The sequence below is a fragment of the Triturus cristatus genome, chromosome 12 (genome assembly GCF_964204655.1).
Source record: "Triturus cristatus chromosome 12, aTriCri1.1, whole genome shotgun sequence".
In the NCBI taxonomy this organism is placed as follows: domain Eukaryota; kingdom Metazoa; phylum Chordata; class Amphibia; order Caudata; family Salamandridae; genus Triturus; species Triturus cristatus.
The window spans coordinates 59,440,177-59,457,420 of NC_140595.1; the positions used below are offsets into that span (position 1 = coordinate 59,440,177).

Below are 17,244 nucleotides of genomic sequence, written 5' to 3' on the forward strand. Positions count from 1 at the left end.
TCTTCCAGTCTCTGGGTCTCTTCATCAATCTGGACAAGTCTCAGCGCATCCCATCACAAACAAGAACATTCTTAGGAGGCACCATAGACACTCTACGGACACAAGACTTTGTCTCAACCGAAGGACCACAAAAGCTGTGCAGGCTTGCTCAACGACTACGATCAAAAAAGTGAGTTTCTGTCCGACAGTTCAAGTCACTTCTTGGGATGCTTTCATCCTGCATTCCCTTGGTCCCCAACTGTCGTCACAAGATGAAACCCCTGCAAGAGGAGCTCAACAACCAATGGCTGTAGGTCTCAGAGTCCTTTCGACGATCTCATCCGCATCACTCCTCAGATGTGGAAGGCATTGCTCTGGTGGACTCGCAAGAGGAACGTGCCAGCAGGCCTCTCATTCCTAGTGTAAGCTCCAAGTTTTGTCATCACCACGGACGCCTCCCTCGAAGGGTGGGGCGCGCACCTTCAAGGACTAACAGTCAACGGCAAATGGGATGCTCATAAAAGGACTTGGCATATCAAACTTTTAGAGTTACTGGCGAACTTCCTGGCCCTAAAATCTTTTCACACCATCATTCTAGGAGCATCAGTGTTGATCCGGACGGACAACACAACAAGTATGCACTACCTAAACAAACAGGGAGGGACAAGATCCATTCTGCTGTCCCAGCAAGCCCAGCAAATTTGGGATTGGGTGATCCGACACCAAATAACTCTGTCAGCAGTCCATGTTCCGGGAGTATCCAGCATCCTGGCGGACTCCCTCAGCAGGTCGACAGTGTCAAATCACGAGTGGGAGCTCCATCAACCAATGTTGGATAGTATATTTCAGAAGTGGGGTCGACCCGATCTGGACTTATTCGCGACCAGTCTGAACCGCAAATGCCAATTCTGTGCAAGTTGGCTTCCCCAACGAGACTCGTGCGGGAATGTGTTTTTGATAAATTGGCCACAGATCTATGCCTACGCTTTTCCACCAATACCGTTGGTTCCCAGGGTTCTCCGGAAAATGAAGAAGGAGCCTTGTCGCCTACTCCTAATAGCTCCCAGGTGGCCTCTCCAATTCTGGTTTACCGAACTCCTCCTTCTATCCGAATGCGATCCCATTCAGTTGCAACCAATACCGAATCTCCTATCTATCCACAACGGGCAGATCTGCCATCCGGATCCTGCATCTCTGCGCTTAGCAGCCTGGCGCCTGAACACCTTGAGTTTGCCCACTTAGACATTCCTTCAGAGTGTACGGAGGTCTTAGCTAATGCTAGAGCGCCCTCTACAATAAAAACCTACATTCTCAAATGGAAGCGTTTTTGCCTCTGGTGTCAAGCCGCCAACATTCACCCAGTACATGCAAATCCCGAACAACTATTGCCTTTCTTTTTACATTTGGCAAAGTCAGGCCTTTCCCATTCTACTCTTAAAGTATTCTTAGCAGCTATCTCAAGACTCCGACAAGATAGTACACATTCTCTTTACTCCTCTCGGATCATTCAACAATTCTTCAAAGGATTGTTTTGTATGTTTCCTCCCATCCGCCGGCCACCTCCACCCTGGCATCTTAACATTGTTCTGTCACAACTCATGCGACACCCCTTTGAACCTATACATAGAGCTGATTTGAAGTTTGTGTCATGGAAGATGTCTCTGCTGTTGGCTCTCACATCAGCCAGGCGGGTCAGTGACATTCAAGCCTTCACTATTAAACCGCCTTTCCTTCAATTCACCAGGGACTCGATAGTGCACCGCACTAACCCCATTTTGTGCCTAAAGTGCCTTCTGATTTTCACCTCAATGAACCAGTTATTTTAAAGACTTTCTTTCCTGATCCTCAATCACCTGCAGAAAGGGCTTTACATACCCTTGATGTCAAAAGATGTCTAAAATTTTACTTGCAAAGGACATCCTCAATACGAAAATCTGATCAGCTTTTTATTGCATATGGAAAAATGCGCAAAGGGCACCCAATAACCAAACAGACCATAGCTCGTTGGATCTCTGCTGCAATCTCTTTCTGTCATCAGCAAGCGGGTAGACCGCTACAAGCAACTCCGAGAGCACATTCTACTAGAACAATCTCTTCTTCTACTGCTCTCTTTGCTGGTGTGCCTCTTCATCAAATCTGCAGAGCTGCAACATGGTCCCACAGGCACACCTTTACCAAGCACTACTGTCTAGAAGCTGCCAACAATGCAGACACGTCTGTGGGAGAAGCAGTTCTCCTTAATCTTTTTAAATAAGGTGAGCCTCTGTTCTTCCCTCCTCCTCTTAGATTCATGCTTATGTACATATCTTTTGTGATTATATATATATATTTATCTGTTGATGCAGATATGCATATGTATATTTTATCTGGTGTGATATGTATTTGTAGATATAGATATGTATATATATATGTAGTTATATATATATATATATACATATTTCTTTGATGATCTCACAAGCATCCTTATGAAATTACTGCTTTCTACTCTGATTCAAGCATGTGAATCTATGAAAGATACCCCAATACTGGAGATGAACAAAAGTTACTTACCTGTAAACTGTGGTTCTCCAGTATTGGTATCTTTCATAGATTCACATGCGACCCACCCACCTCCCCTCAGAGGCTCTCTAGGCTATTTTACTCTTATATCTCACTTGTGCTGGAAAATATATATAATACTTGGACGAGTCATGAAAGTGGAAGATCTTTTCCTATTAACTTCTAGCTATTTTACTTCCTGGTTCTAATTTACCTATGATATGGCTATGTTATGCATATTTATTGCTATTTTTATGTACCATGGGACTCCCACTCTGACGACTGGGAATTATTCAAGCATGTGAATCTATGAACGATACCAATACTGTAGAACCACAGTTTACAGGTAAGTAACTTTTGTTCCTCTATCTGTGTCCCTCTTTCTCCATCTGTTGCTATCTTTGTCTCTCTCTCAGCCCCATTTCCATGAGTGCAACAATACATTATTAAGTTGCTCCCTATGTAAACATTGAAGGCAGGCCTACTAAGGGAGTGTTTTCTGACGTCTTGTTTGCCTATCTTGGAACTCCATTTACAGCAAGGTCGTCAGAGGACAAAATGATCAACGTTCCCCAAGCATGAAATAACTCCAAACATATTAGGAGATCGATTTTCTGTTTAAATAAAAAAAAACTACACCTGCAGTTAGGGTTTCTGTGTTTGAAAGGCAACAACACGCTGCTTACCATGACAAGCCAACCACCTTTGTGCAATTTTGCTGCAAGTGCTCTTTACCATATCCCTAGAAGCAGTTTACTTAAAAAATTCCCACTGCAGGGGAAGTATCTCTAAATATGGCTAGTAGGCTGTTGCTAAATGGGCATCCATTAAGACATGGTGATCCCGGGCTGGCAAAATCAGAACCGACAAGTGATAGGACAAGTTGTTGGAATTCACAACAAGGCAGACCTTCCAATGCAAGTCTGCCTCGGAAACCCGGCGGTTGGGCTGCCTTGTTGGTGGTTCCCATTCTGGAGAAGCAGTGGTTCAGTCACCTCTAAACAAGGCTAGGCAATGGAGATGTGAGTGGTATCACTAGTTTATGGCAGATGCCCTGCTATTGCCCAGTTCTAAAGGCTTCCATAACACTTTAATAGTGCAAAGGCCATCTCAGGTTCCTCAGTAACTCTTTAGCTATGGCCTGTGCTTGGAACAGGAATCCCCTATGCTTGAACCTTCTTTCTTGATAGTCTAGTTTTGTACATTCTAATGTATCAATTTAATACTTCTTTCTATGCAATGTCCCCTTCTGTGAAGGGTACGCATTATCTTAACTAAATCGTTTGTTGATCATGATGATCAGGGTTGCTGGAATGGAAGAACATTTAAGAACTGAGAGTGATGAGACGATATCAACACTTATGATTGCATTAATATGCTGCTTTTTGTATAATCAGAATGTTCTGCTCACTTATTTATTCAGGGAAACAAATCTGAAAGTTCGCCAGGCTCTGCTGATTACACACGCTGAACTGAATTCGATTCCAGCATTGGCGGCCTTTGACGGTAAGGTTAAATTCAGGTCCTGTCTTGTCCCGAAGATACTTTTACATACAAATGTTGCCATATTGCCTCTTTTTAGATCTCGCCTAGGCGGCGCTTGCGCTGTCTCTTTGAGACATGCTGTATTCAGGTATGGACTTGAAGCTCTACCCATTTACTGCCTACCTTTTCAATTGGCTCCTGTTACTGTCCTTTATAGTTGGTGGCTTTTGCTTCGTGAATAGGCTTAGTAGTCCCTCGTTAGTACCACCTTTTCTCCTGTTGGAACCTCCCATGAGGACTGCCCCTGTAACATGTGTTGTTAGTCAGTATGTTTTATTTACAGTCTGTGAGCACTTTTTTTTTTTAATGAATTTCTCCTATAGCACGCACGACATGCTCTTCTGCAACCCCTTGTCTTTCTTCAACAATGGCGGCCACGCCTTTAACGCTGCACACGCCCTATTATATTTTTATTAAAGCAGTGCATCACACCGGGCTTTCTTTTTATTTTAAGCCGTGCTTTTTTTCCACCAGCACGGCCCGCTTCTGGTTCAACAATGGTGACCGCGCCTTTCTTTCCTTATGCGTGGCTCACCCACAAGACATGGACATGGATGGTACTATTTTAAAAAAAGAATAGGCACGCAGTGCTAGAACTTTAAAAATGAAGTCCGCATCCTTTATTTTGTTGTGTGTGGCTGTGAAAATGCATTAAGTCTGTACAACAAGCTAATTTTCTTCTCTCAGTGTGGCACAACACAAATAATACAGGAAAAGTGAGAGGAGGGGCGACTACCACTTGTAGTCATTGCTGTCCAGTGACAGCAAAAATCAGGTGAAACAAAGATGGTGTTACACGCTTAGCACTGTGCCTGCATGATCCGCAAGGCAGGACTTACCTTCCCAGTTGGCAGTAGTGCCTGTTCCTACCTCTAACCTCCCCTCTGACTCCCTTGTTCCTTTCCCCATAATGGGCCTGCACTACACTGGACCCAGAGCTCTGCCGGAGTTCTGACACCACAACTCACGAGTTGGAGCGGAGGCCAGCCATGGCGCTGCTGGTACCTGTGGCTGCAGCTTCAAGCTCTGGGCTTCCAGGATGCATCTCTACCCGCTGTCAAGACGCTGAATCCTGTGACCCAGGGAGTGTAAGTGCGAAATAATTCTCGCAATAGAGATATAAATACAGTTATGTTTACCACATTATTTTAGGAGCTTATTTTCGTAACCTCCTTGGGTGCCTGTTTGCTGGGAAATGTCTTTTAATGAATGTAAGTGTATGCACATTAGCATCTGTGTGCAATAATCTTCAATGAATATGGAATTTCCGTTCCCACACTCCTGATTGTTTATCCTTCCATTGCACCAAAGTAATTATAAGGAACTATAACTCGTTCCCTCGCCATGCACAGGTTTCTCATCAATAATTTTACTGCAAATGTTACAATGATATTATCAATGAAGTCATAGAAGATGTCATGAGTAATGTAGTATCTGGGGTAATTAGCAGTGCATTGCGAGGATGTGAGTTATAGTTACCATAGGGCACCAGTTATGGTTACTTGAAATAACTCTAACTATAAAAGCTGAATTTCTATGGTTTTGTGCTTGTAAAATCTGAACCTAAATATAACATCCCTGAAATCTTTGTTTTTTGTCAGTAAATTTCTTTGTTTTTTTTAATTTCTATTGTTTTTAAATGTTAAGTAAGAACCCAATTGCAATGCACTGTGAGGGGTGGGAGTTTAGACGCAGGGCCTGGCATGACATTGTGATGCCCCCAACCAAGCTTGCTGCTCCTGCTCGCCCTCCTCCTTGCCATCCATTGTTCAAGTCCATGCTTCTCCTCTCTCATTACAGCTCTTTGTAGCTGTTGTTCTGCCACTGCCCTTCCCGGATGCCCTATACAGTTAGCTTGCTTCCCCGTCCACCTCCTCCCTACCCTCTGTTGTCCATATTAATGCACCAGACCCCTCCCTCCTGTTCTGCATGGTCCAATGTGCTGCCACTGCCCTCCAATTAGCTTGATGTCCCTGCCCACTCCTCCTGCCCTCTGTTGACCAATTATATGCCCCATCATTGCTCTCCTGCTTAGCTTCTGTGCTTAGCCAGCTTCTCCTACCCACCTTCCCCCTGCTTCATCCTTCTTGCCCACCATGGCCATTGTGCTGCCACTAACCCTTGTGTTTGCCATGGATGGTCTTCAGTACTGCCACAGCCCCTCCCACCTGCTCTGCGTGGTCACCCTGAACCCCACCTTCCCATCATTGTCTGTGTAAATGCCATTATAGTCTCACTGTGGACCTCTATGGTGTGTTGTGCTTCCAGTGCCCATCCCGCTTGCCCTCTATGGTCATCTTGCTGCTCTTGTCCTGTCCCCTTGCCCTCTGCCCTATGTTTTCCATGTACAGGCACCAATCCCCTCCCTCCTGCATTGTCTGGTCTATTGTCGTGCATCAGTTCTTTCTTTTTCCATGCCAGCAAGCGCAGATCCGAAGAGAGCGGTACCCCCAGTCAATTTTTGACTGAGTTTTTTGGTACTTTTTGACTCTGTTCTTTTGAGTCTTTGACTCCTGGTGTATAGGGATGCCCGGTTTCAAGTCTTGCGAGGCTTGTCCCTGCACGATGTCAGTGACGGACCTGCACCATGAGTGTCTCTACTGCTTGGGGCGCGACCACGACCCCGTGTCGTGCCCCAACTGCCGGGCCATGGCTCCGAAAACTTTGCGGGAGTGGTCCCGAAAGTGGCTTGAGGCCCGGGAGTCGGCTCTGCGCCGTTCAAAGTCCTAGTTCCGTGGGAGGTCGAGGGACCGGTCACGGAGCCGCCACCATCGTTCGACAAAGTCTTCGCACTCGGGGTCAGGTAAGACGAAGCACAAGAAGTCAAAGAAGCAACATCGCTCTTCGCCTTCCCCTAGCCTGTCACGCGACATGGCTGAAGGAGCGGGTGGTGCCACCCCTGCGGCTCCGGCGGAGCCTACGCAGTTGCCGACGGCCTACCCATCCTTCCTGGGTCTGTCGGCGACTCCGGCCCAGCTGCAGGATTTTCTGTCAGCCATGGCCTGCCTCTTTGCCCTTTGGCGCTTGCCCAGTCGGACCCCCAGTCCGACTGGGGGTTCTCGCCCTTCTTTGTCGACGGCTCCGGCCCGACGTTGTCGACGGTTCCGGCCTCGGCACCGCAAGACCCCCATGGATCCATGCATGGATCCCAGCCGATGTCGGTTGGCCTTGTACGACCTCCACTGACATCGACGTCTACGGCACCACCGACGGCGTCGGCCAGCTCCCCAGCCAACGTCGTCCCCAGCTTCCACCCCGACATGGAGACGGTGTCGGAACGGTGTCGATCGATGTCGATTCCAACGCCGATGGGGAATTTCTATCCCTTTCTCCATCTTCCTCCTTCTTTTCCTCCCGCCCAGCAGGTTACGGAGGACGAGGAGGACTGGGAGGGGTCTGAAGACCCTCTCGCAGCCCAATGCGAGTTAGACTCGGACTGGGAAGAGGATTTGGAGGACGCAGTTGGACTGTATTTTTCTCCAGAACCTGGCACACTGTCTCCTTCTACCGTGGCTACGGAGGAGGGTGGTACTTATTCAGTGGTGTTGCATAGGGCGGCCAAGGCTCTCCACCTGGAGCTCCCTACTGTGGCCGTCAGGACTAACCTCCTGACAGAAGTGCTTCGGCTGGCAGCTTCCTCTGCAGAGCCGCTGTTGCCCTTCAATGACGCACTTACAGACGTTCTTTTGGGCACCTGGTCCAGGCCCAACACAGGGGCTCCTGTGGATAGGAACGTGGCCCGACGCCATCGCCCGGCTCCGGGCGACCCCATCTTCCTCTCCCAACACCCTACCCCTGAGAGCTTGGTTGTCTAAGCTTCTGCTTCCCCGAGCGCATTGCCTTCCGCACCTCCGGACAGGTAATCCAAGAAACTGGAGCAGTTTGGGAAGATGATTTTCTCTTCTGCCAGTTCAGGGTTGCGGTCTGTGAACACCGCATTCCTCTTGGGCTGTTATTCCCACTCTGTGTGGGATACGGTGGCGCAGGTGCTGCCTCAGTGTCCGGAGGAAGCCCGGACGGTTCTCTCCCAGGCTATTGCTGAGGGGAGAGATGCAGCCAAGTTCATGATTCGTTGTGGTCTTGACACCACTGATTCGCTGGGTAGAGCGATTTCCACGACAGTGGCATTACGCCGTCTCGCCTGGCTGAGGACAACTGGCTTTTACAGGGGATGTCCAGAACACTCTGATGGACATGCCATTTGATGGCACTCGCCTTTTTGGGGACAAGGCAGATAGTGCGTTGGAGCGCTTTAAGGACTCGCGGGCTATGGCCAAGTCCCTGGGCCTTTTGGCCACGCACACTCCTTCGGTTTCTACTTTTCGCTCCTTTCGTGGCCAAGGAAGGGGCACTCACACATGTTTGTTTCAGAGCCACAGACCTGCGCAGCAACAGTCTCAGCGCAGCTGCGGACACGGGATCCGCCGAGGTGGGTCACGGGGCCAGCAGGCAAGTTAGTCCACCACCTCCCCTGCCTCCAAACCTTCCTAGTCGGATGTATTACGTTACAACGCATACTTTTACAACGCATGCACTTACAACGCAATTTTTACAACGCAACATCCACTACAACGCATTCCATTACATCGCATGACACTACAACGCATTTTAAAAAACTACCTTTACAACGCATTCCATTACATCGCATACTACCTTTACAACGCATACCATTACAACGCATAATGTTACATTGCATTTAAGGTAAGTATTGGATAGTATAGGGGTAAAAATTACTATTCTTACTCCAGGGGGTGCAACAGTAGGGTAAGTGTTGGATAGTATAGGGGTAAAAATTACTATTCTTACTCCAGGGGGTGCAACAGTAGGGTAAGTGTTGGATAGTATAGGGGTAAAAATTACTATTCTAACTCCAGGGGGTGCAACAGTAGGGTAAGTGTTGGATAGTATAGGGGTAAAAATTACTATTCTAACTCCAGGGGGTGCTACAGTAGGGTAAGTGTTGGATAGTATAGGGGTAAAAATTACTATTCTAACTCCAGGGGGTGCAACAGTAGGGTAAGTGTTGGATAGTGTAGGGGTAAAAATTACTATTCTAACTCCAGGGGGTGCAACAGTAGGGTAAGTGTTGGATAGTGTAGGGGTAAAAATTACTATTCTAACTCCAGGGGGTGCAACAGTAGGGTAAGTGTTGGATAGTATAGGGGTAAAAATTACTATTCTAACTCCAGGGGGTGCAACAGTAGGGCAAGTGTTGGATAGTGTAGGGGTTAAAAATTACTATTCTAACTCCAATGGTATGCATTCTAATGGTATGCGTTGTAATAGTATGCGTTGTAATGCCTGCGTTGTAGTGACATGTGATGTAGTGTCTGCGTTGTAATGGTATGCGTTGTAATGGTGTGCGTTGTAGTGTCATGCGTTGTAAAGGATGTTGCTTTGTAATGCCTGCGTTGTAAGTGTAGTGCGTTGTAATAGTTGCGTTGTAAAGGTTGTTCCCCTTCCTAGTCCGGTGTTTCAGGCCCACCAAACGCCAGTGGGTGGCAGGATTCACCATCACCTCCCCCACTGGCGCACCATCACTTCGGACTGGTGGGTTTTATAGATAGTCCGAAGGGGCTACTCCCTCCCCTTCAAGACCACCCCTCCAGTCATGCCACCTCAGTACCACCACATGTCGGGGGATCACTTGGCACTTCTCTAGCAGGAAGTTGCGACCCTCTTGGCCAAGGGGGCCATCGAGCGCGTTCCGATGCCAGAAGTAGGTCGTCGTTGTTACTCCCACTACTTCCTGGTTCCAAAGAAGGACAAGGGCTTGGGTCCTATCTTAGACCTTCAGAACATCTATCGCTTCCTCCGGAAGGGGAAGTTCAAGATGCTCAGACTTGCTCAGGTCTTGTCTGCCCTAGACCCGCAAGACTGGATGTTAGCATTGGACTTGCAGGATGCTTATTTTCATATCCCTGTCCTGCCAGCCCACCGGCGTTACCTGCGGTTCACGGTATGCTACGAGCATTTCCAATTCACCGTGCTCCCTTTCGGCCTTACCAGCGCCCCTCGGGTCTTCACGAAAGTGATGGCGGTGGTCGCAGCTCATTTACGCAGATCAGGGGTTTCAGTCTTCCCCTATCTCGACGACTGGTTGTTAAAGGCGGGCTCGCCCCAGGCAGTCGTCTCCCACCTCCAGATTACAGCCGACCTCCTGCATTTGCTGGGGTTCTCCATCAATGTGCCGAATTCGCAACTGATTCGCTCTCAGAAGCTCCTCTTTATCGGAGCGGTTCTGGACACGGCGCAGTTTCGGGTTTATCCCCCCGAGCAGCGAGTCCAGGACATTCAGGCTATGATTCCGGTCTTTCGACCCTTGTCTTGGGTTTCGGTCAGGATGACCTTGAGGCTGCTGGGCCTCATGGCCTCCTGCATCCTGCTGACCAATCATGCCAGATGGCATATGCGGGCTCTGCAGTTGGACCTGAAGTTCCAGTGGGCGCAGCATCAAGGGGACCTGTCCCAGTACATCCAGATCTCGGAGGGCACTGCACTACAGTTGCAGTGGTTGCTCACGAACCAGCAGTGGGTCAACGGCAGATCACTCTACCTTCCACAACCAGAGCACACAGTGGTGACGGATGCGTCCCTCCTGGGATGGGGCGGCCACATGGGAGAGGCAGAGATCAGAGGCCTCTGGTCTCCGGCGGAGTCCAGGCTCCATATCAACCTTCTGGAGCTCCGGGCGATCCTACTTGCACTGAAGACATTCCTTCCCTCTGTCAAGGGGAGAGTAGTGCAGGTGTTCACAGACAACACCACTACCATGTGGTATTGCAACAAGCAAGGCGGGGTGGGGTCGTGGACCCTTTGTCAGGAGGCTCTGCGTCACTGGACATGGCTGGAACGTCAAGGTATGTCCTTAGTGGTTCAACACTTGGCAGGTTCTTTGAACGCCAGGGCGGACAAGCTCAGCCGCAGGTGCATGATGGATCACGAATGGCGTCTTCACTCGGAGGTGGGGAGAGCCTTGGTTAGATCCATTCGCCACCGAAGAGAACGTGCAATGTCAGCAGTTCTGCGCGTTGGAATTTCCAAGGTGGCACTCGCTCTGCAACGTTTTTCGTCACGAGTGGAGTTGCGGTCTATTGTACGCCTTTCCGCCTATACCACTTCTGCCCAGAGTGCTGAAGAAAATCAGGCGCGACCGGGCCCAAGTCCTTCTTGTGGCCCCGGACTGGGCTTGAAGAGTTTGGTATCCCGAGCTACTCAGTATGAGCGTGGATCCCCTGATCCGACTGCCTCTTTGGGAGGATCTACTGTTGCAGCAGCAGGGGACGGTCCTCCACCAGAACCTGTCCAGCCTCCACCTCCTTGCGTGGAGATTGAGCAGTGACAGTTGATTCCATTTGACTTAACTCCTGAAGTCTATGATATCATTCTGGCAGCCAGGCGTCCCTCCACTAAATCGCTATACGCCTGCCGGTGGAACAAATTTGTGGCATGGTGCACAGCAAAGGCTGTGGATCCCCTTTCTGCCCCTCTTTCAGAAGTCCTTTTGTTCCTCCTTTTTTTTACCTGGCAGGGCTCTGCTCTGGACACTATTAAGGGCTATCTTTCAGCAATTTCGACCTTTCTCAGGCTCCCTGATCAGCCCTCTCTTTTCAAGTCCCCTGTCGTAAGTAGATTTCACCTTTTCCCTCCTATTCCTTTTGTGATGCCGCAGTGGGACTTGAATCTGGTTCTTACCTATTTGATGTGTGCTCCCTTTCAGCCACTGCACAACTGTCTTCTTCGTTTATTAACTTTGAAGACTGCTTTCCTGGTTGCCATCACCTCCGCTAGGTGCGTGAGGGAGCTCCAGGCCTTTCCTGTAAACCTCCTTTTCTGTCTGTTCATCCGGACAAGGTTGTGCTTCGCACTCGTCCTTCCTTCTTGCCAAAGGTTGTTACTGCCTCCCACATCGGGCAAACTATCACCTTGCCCACTTTCTTTCTGCATCCTTCCAGAGAGGAAGAGAGGCTTCTCCGTCTGGACCCAAAACGTGCACTCTCATTTTACCTGAATCGCACACAACAGTTCCGGGTGGATGAGCAGCTCTTTGTTGGCAACTAGGTGCCAAGAAAGGCCAAGCTGTACACAAGAGGACTATCTCCTGCTGGGACGTCTTGTATATATAAGCTTGTTATTTTCTGGCTAAAAAGGAACCTCCGGTGGGGTTGCGTGCCCATTATACCAGGGCGACTGCAGCTACTACTGCATTGTGACGTGGTGCCCCCCTGCAAGACATCTGTCAGGCAGCCACGTGGGCCTCGCTGCACACTTTTACTAAGCAGTATTGCCTTGACAGTCAAGTCCGGAGAGATGGCTTCTTTGGCCGTTCTGTTCTCCGTGACTTTCTGGTGTGATATTGGTTCGCAGACCCACCACCAGGGTTGGTATTGCTGGGGTATCTGTTCTAAGGTAAAGAATCTATCACTCACGTGTCTCTTTCAGATTCCTTACCGCCCCACCCATCCTCCCCGTTCTGCAAACTGATTTCTAGGGTTAAGGTCATTCCTTTCAGGGCCCTAGTTTCAATGCATCAGTGGTCAGTATCTTGCATGGCTCTGAGTTCCTGGCACGGAAAGTCATGTACAGAAGTAGCTGCCGCGACGTCATCCCGGCAATCATGACGCCTACGACGGACGCGGAGCCGCACGACGCCACCTTCCGACTCACAGGGGTACTGCTGATGAAAACTTTCCGGATCCAGTCTGATGCCTGGGGGTAATTCTAAGGTAAGGAATCTATCACTAACTAATGTCTCTTACAGATATATCGTTATCGAAGGTAAGTAACTTGTGCATTTATTACAAATGTGTGGCACATGACGTCATCTTGATTTAATCAAAATTGTAATACCTAAAGCATTTCCTTTCGAAATAATAAAAATGAGAGTGTCTTATCCCCATAGAAATTATGGTTAGTGCTCTAAAAACGAAAATGAGGATGTATTTTCTGAGTTATCAAATAGCGACAAAGCACTTCAACATTTTTTGCTACCTTGATGTTTTTTCATCCAGTTGATCACTTGATTATATGTTAATTTATGGAAGAGAATGTAGCATTACTGTTAGAGCTGAAGACCCTGCAGCTGGGGAACAAGGTTTTAGTTTTGGAGTCATCTCGACATCCTGTGCTTCTGGGCAAATCACTTAATCTCACCATGCTTAAACTGAAAATGAATGTGTCCTGGTGTAATGTAACTGATGCTCACGTAAATCACTCCTATACCTTTGGGTCAAGTCTGTGTTATATAAAACTAGAAAAAAACACTTCTGTCATTGGGCTACATTTGGGTGATATTTGTGCTACATTTGGGCTCTTTTTTCTCTGGTGTCTCTCTTGGGAGACTTATTTGTTATGAAGCTCCCTAATTTCCTCATTTACTGCAGTATCCTCAGTAGAAACTGCTTTCAGTTTTCCACTTCTATTCCATCAAGATGGTGTACAGATGTGCCACACTTTTGGCATAAAATCTGAATGTTAGCACTCTTGTTGCTCATTAGAAAACACCGTAGTAAAGCTGCTGATCACCAGGGAGTTAACTGCCAACCTGCTGCTGGTGTTGAAAGTGCATGTTTCAGTTTGCATGTCAAAATGTCTTAATGAAATAGAAGAGGAAGCTATTTAAGAACTCACTTAAAATGTGTCATAATTTTTCTTCTATAGAACTAATCATAATTTCTATGGCAAAATGAACCCCCTCATTTTGTTCCTTTCTAAATTAAATAATTTTAGCTTTACCAGTTTGGTTCAATCAAGATGGCTTCAGGTGTGCCATTCGAATATAGCACCTTACATCGCATGCGTTTACAACGCATGCGATTACGACCGCATTGTTACATCGCAGTACATTACAACGCAAGTCGTTACATCGACTTGCTGTAGGGGGGCGCGCTGGACTTAGGAATTGTATAATGTACTATTTCAACTCCAGTGTGCGCAACAGTTGGGAAGGTGTTGGAATAGTAAATTATACTATTCCTTAGGTTAGCGCGCCCCGTACAGCAAGTCGATGTAACGACTTGCGTTGTAATGTACTGCGATGTAACAACGCAGTTGTTGTAACGACTGCGTTGTAATAGCATGCATTGTAACGCATGCGATGTAATGGCTGTTTCCCGTGCTATTATTTTGTCATAAGTAAGACTGTTAGCTCTGTAGTTGTGCTTCAGAACAGCCTGGGAGGCTGCAGTGGAGCACATGGCAATCAACTTACAGGCTGTTTCTTGCACAAATGGGCGACATTTTTCCCATTTGTGTGGGGGAAAATTACATTTGCCTTTGTGTGCCCAATATTTGAGGTATTGGTGGCGCCCACATATGCTCCGTAATCACTGTTTCAAATCAGAACGGTCAATCATTCATAGCGCAAACGCGCTATTTATGATGGCCCTACTTCATGTTGCTGGCCTGCCCCCAGTAAGAATAGACCAATGATCTTACTAGGGGCAGGCCTGTCATTTTTAAAAAAACCTTTGAATCATTGCATTCACCTCTTGGCGCGGGCGCACGGGACTCAGAGTGTTGTGATACTCGAGAGAGAGAAGAAGTCAGGTGTGTCAGGGCAAGGGCTGGTTGGCCTACCCTGCAGCATGCTTCTGTTGCGCATGAGAGTTCCTAGGTGCCCAGCAGGTTTATTAAGGTAAGATTAGTGGTCGAAGTGTTCACTTTTCCTGCTCTGCCGCTGTCAGCTGCCCCCCTCTTTTTCCTCCTCTTCTTCCCTCTCTTTCTGTCTCTCTCTCGCTGCTCCTCACTTGCTGAAAACCGTGCTTCAATAAAAGTCTCTTAGCCTCTAATTCCCCTATTTTCATTCATTCGTTCAACTGTGAAATGGACCCAAAAAAGAAAGAAACGCTTTGTTTGAAATGTCTTTTTTTAAAGCATTTTTCTGTTCCAAAGTGCAGCCTCGGGGCAAAGAGAAAAAACAGGTTCAAAATACGAAGAGTAAATAACTAAATGAAGCATTCCAGAGCGGTTGCAAACTGGCCAGATTGGTTCAATTAACACCCAGACACATTAGTGCCAATTTACAGAGTTTGCCAGCGAAGTGCTACTTTTGTTTTCTCGTCATTCTTTGCACAGCATTGTTTTCCCTGGTTGTGGAAGTGTATAATTCCTGGAGATTCTGTAATACCTGGTTGGTGACTGGAGTGAAAAATATTTAATGTGATTCTTATCAGCTCTTTTCCTTATGTTAATTTATAAAATGTGTACTGCAGCTCTGTGTTCATGGATGTTGTCTTTTTAAACCATACTGCTTACATTTTGTAAGGATTTAAAAAATCGACATTGAAACGAGTCCCTTCCGAGCCCTGTAGTCATGTGCTTAACTTTTCAGGCAAAAACACTCATTGATTTTAGAATAATGAGTGTCAAAGTGTTAAGGTAACAATGTTGTTCTGCTTACATTTCACATGCTTTACATAATCTTGCATTCCCTAAGAGGTTAAGTAAGTACATTTTTATTTGCATAGTTAATTAAAACGGTTACAATACAGAAAAATATATATATTCAGTAAAAAATGTGTCATGTACATGCATAAAACTTGTTCCTTCATGATGCTTATGTCTTAAAACCATGCTGATGAAGCTTGCTAGTTTTGAACAACAATAGCAGCATAATAACTTATCAAATTTTCCTCCTTAATTTAAAGGTTTAAAAATGTCTTCAGAGCTGCCTTGCACATTAGCTTATACTTTTTCTGGCTAAGTTCCTGATATTTCCATTCTGGCATTTTGCTTCCACACAGTCTCAGAAACTTTATTGCTCTACAGTTCAGTTGTGGATCGCTAGGTGCAAAGCATGCCAACAGGGCTTGCCTCCTTGTTCGAATCCCTCGTAGATTAAACAATTGTTTCAATAATTTCTTTCGTTCTTTGAGGAATTCTTTACAGGAGCATAGTAAGTGCAGCAGGTCTTCCTGAGCTGTTCCACATAGGCGGCACACAGAGCCTGCTTTATTACGTAGCCAAGGTGGAAGATGCTGGGTGCAGGGAGCAGGCCAAATCTATATTTCATAAATGCAATTTTTATATTTTTGTCATATCCCAGGTTGAAATAAGCTTGGGCACCCGGCTTCGTGTATGTGTTCAAGGTCATCCATCCATGGGCTCGCTTTGAAAGTGCGGCCTTGTCCTCCAGCCATGACAGTAGTTTCACCGTCTTCCACACTATTTTTTTAAAGGTTAGGGTGGTTGTCGATGTTTCCCAAAGTTGATTTAACCCTAATTTGTGTAAGCTGATGTGAAGATATTTCGTAGCTGGTGATGTAGTGTGCGTTTGTAGCTCTCTCCATAGCTGTTCGTTTAACGTTCCTCGAGGAGTTTTTCACACTTTATCCCATGCAGTGACGAAGGCCCCTTGTCTGGCAATTGTTTGTTTCAGGACGCCAAACTCAAGTCTGATTTGAGCGGGTGAGGTATATTTTGGCAGCCCAAAAATGACCCTGTATGCGGTTGTTATTGTGGCATCCAGTATTTCCGCGTTCCTGCCTTTCTGTGCTTCGCTGCCGTAGTTGATTGTTGGTAAGAGTTTTGCACGAACCACCTCTGCCAGTGGCAGGATCGATAGGGTAGATAATTTAGAGTTTAAGGTTTTTAAGGAAGTTGCTATTAAACCTTTTTGCCTTAAGCTGTTCTTCTGTGCCAGGAAGTGACCGCCAGAGTCCAACTTCACGCGGAGGTATTTATATTCTGTTGTGTCTTCTATTCTGGTCTCTCCCCAAAACCAGGCTGCAGTTTGTTGCCTTTTATTCCCTATTATCATTGTTCTTGTTTTGTCCAGGTTGATCGTTAGGTCATTTGTTTGGGAGAAGTCCTGCGTTGTATTTAGGAGATGTTGTAGGCCTACTTTTGTTTTGCTAATCAGGACTATGTCATCTGCATAAAGGAGGCAAGGAAGTGCCGTGTCTCCTAGTTTGGGTGTGTGTGAATTACAGCCGATTAGCAGCGGGACTAAATCGGCTATGTACAGATTAAAGAGAGTGGGTGCCAAAACACAACCCTGTTTCAGGCCTTTTTCCATGGGAATGTGTCTTGACAGGAAGGTTCCATTACCCAGTTTCACCTGTAGCCATATGTCCGTGTGCAGGTTTATGATCAAGTTGAGTAGTGGCTAAGGAAGCCCCCAATGATGTAATTTGGACCAAAGTCTGATACGATTAACATGATCAAAAGCAGCCCTGTAGT

General features: G+C 46.9%; 1 protein-coding gene across 2 annotated transcripts in view; it reads left to right on the plus strand.

The window, feature by feature from the left end:
• LOC146772463 (phospholipid-transporting ATPase IK-like) overlaps positions 1-17,244 on the plus strand; it is a 520,789-nt gene that overhangs the window by 148,883 nt on the left and 354,662 nt on the right. For both annotated transcript variants that reach the window (XM_085638338.1, XM_085638339.1), the window contains exon 9: positions 3,941-4,023. In XM_085638338.1, the coding sequence (XP_085494464.1) occupies positions 3,941-4,023 (83 nt within the window). The remainder of the gene's footprint in view (positions 1-3,940; positions 4,024-17,244) is intronic.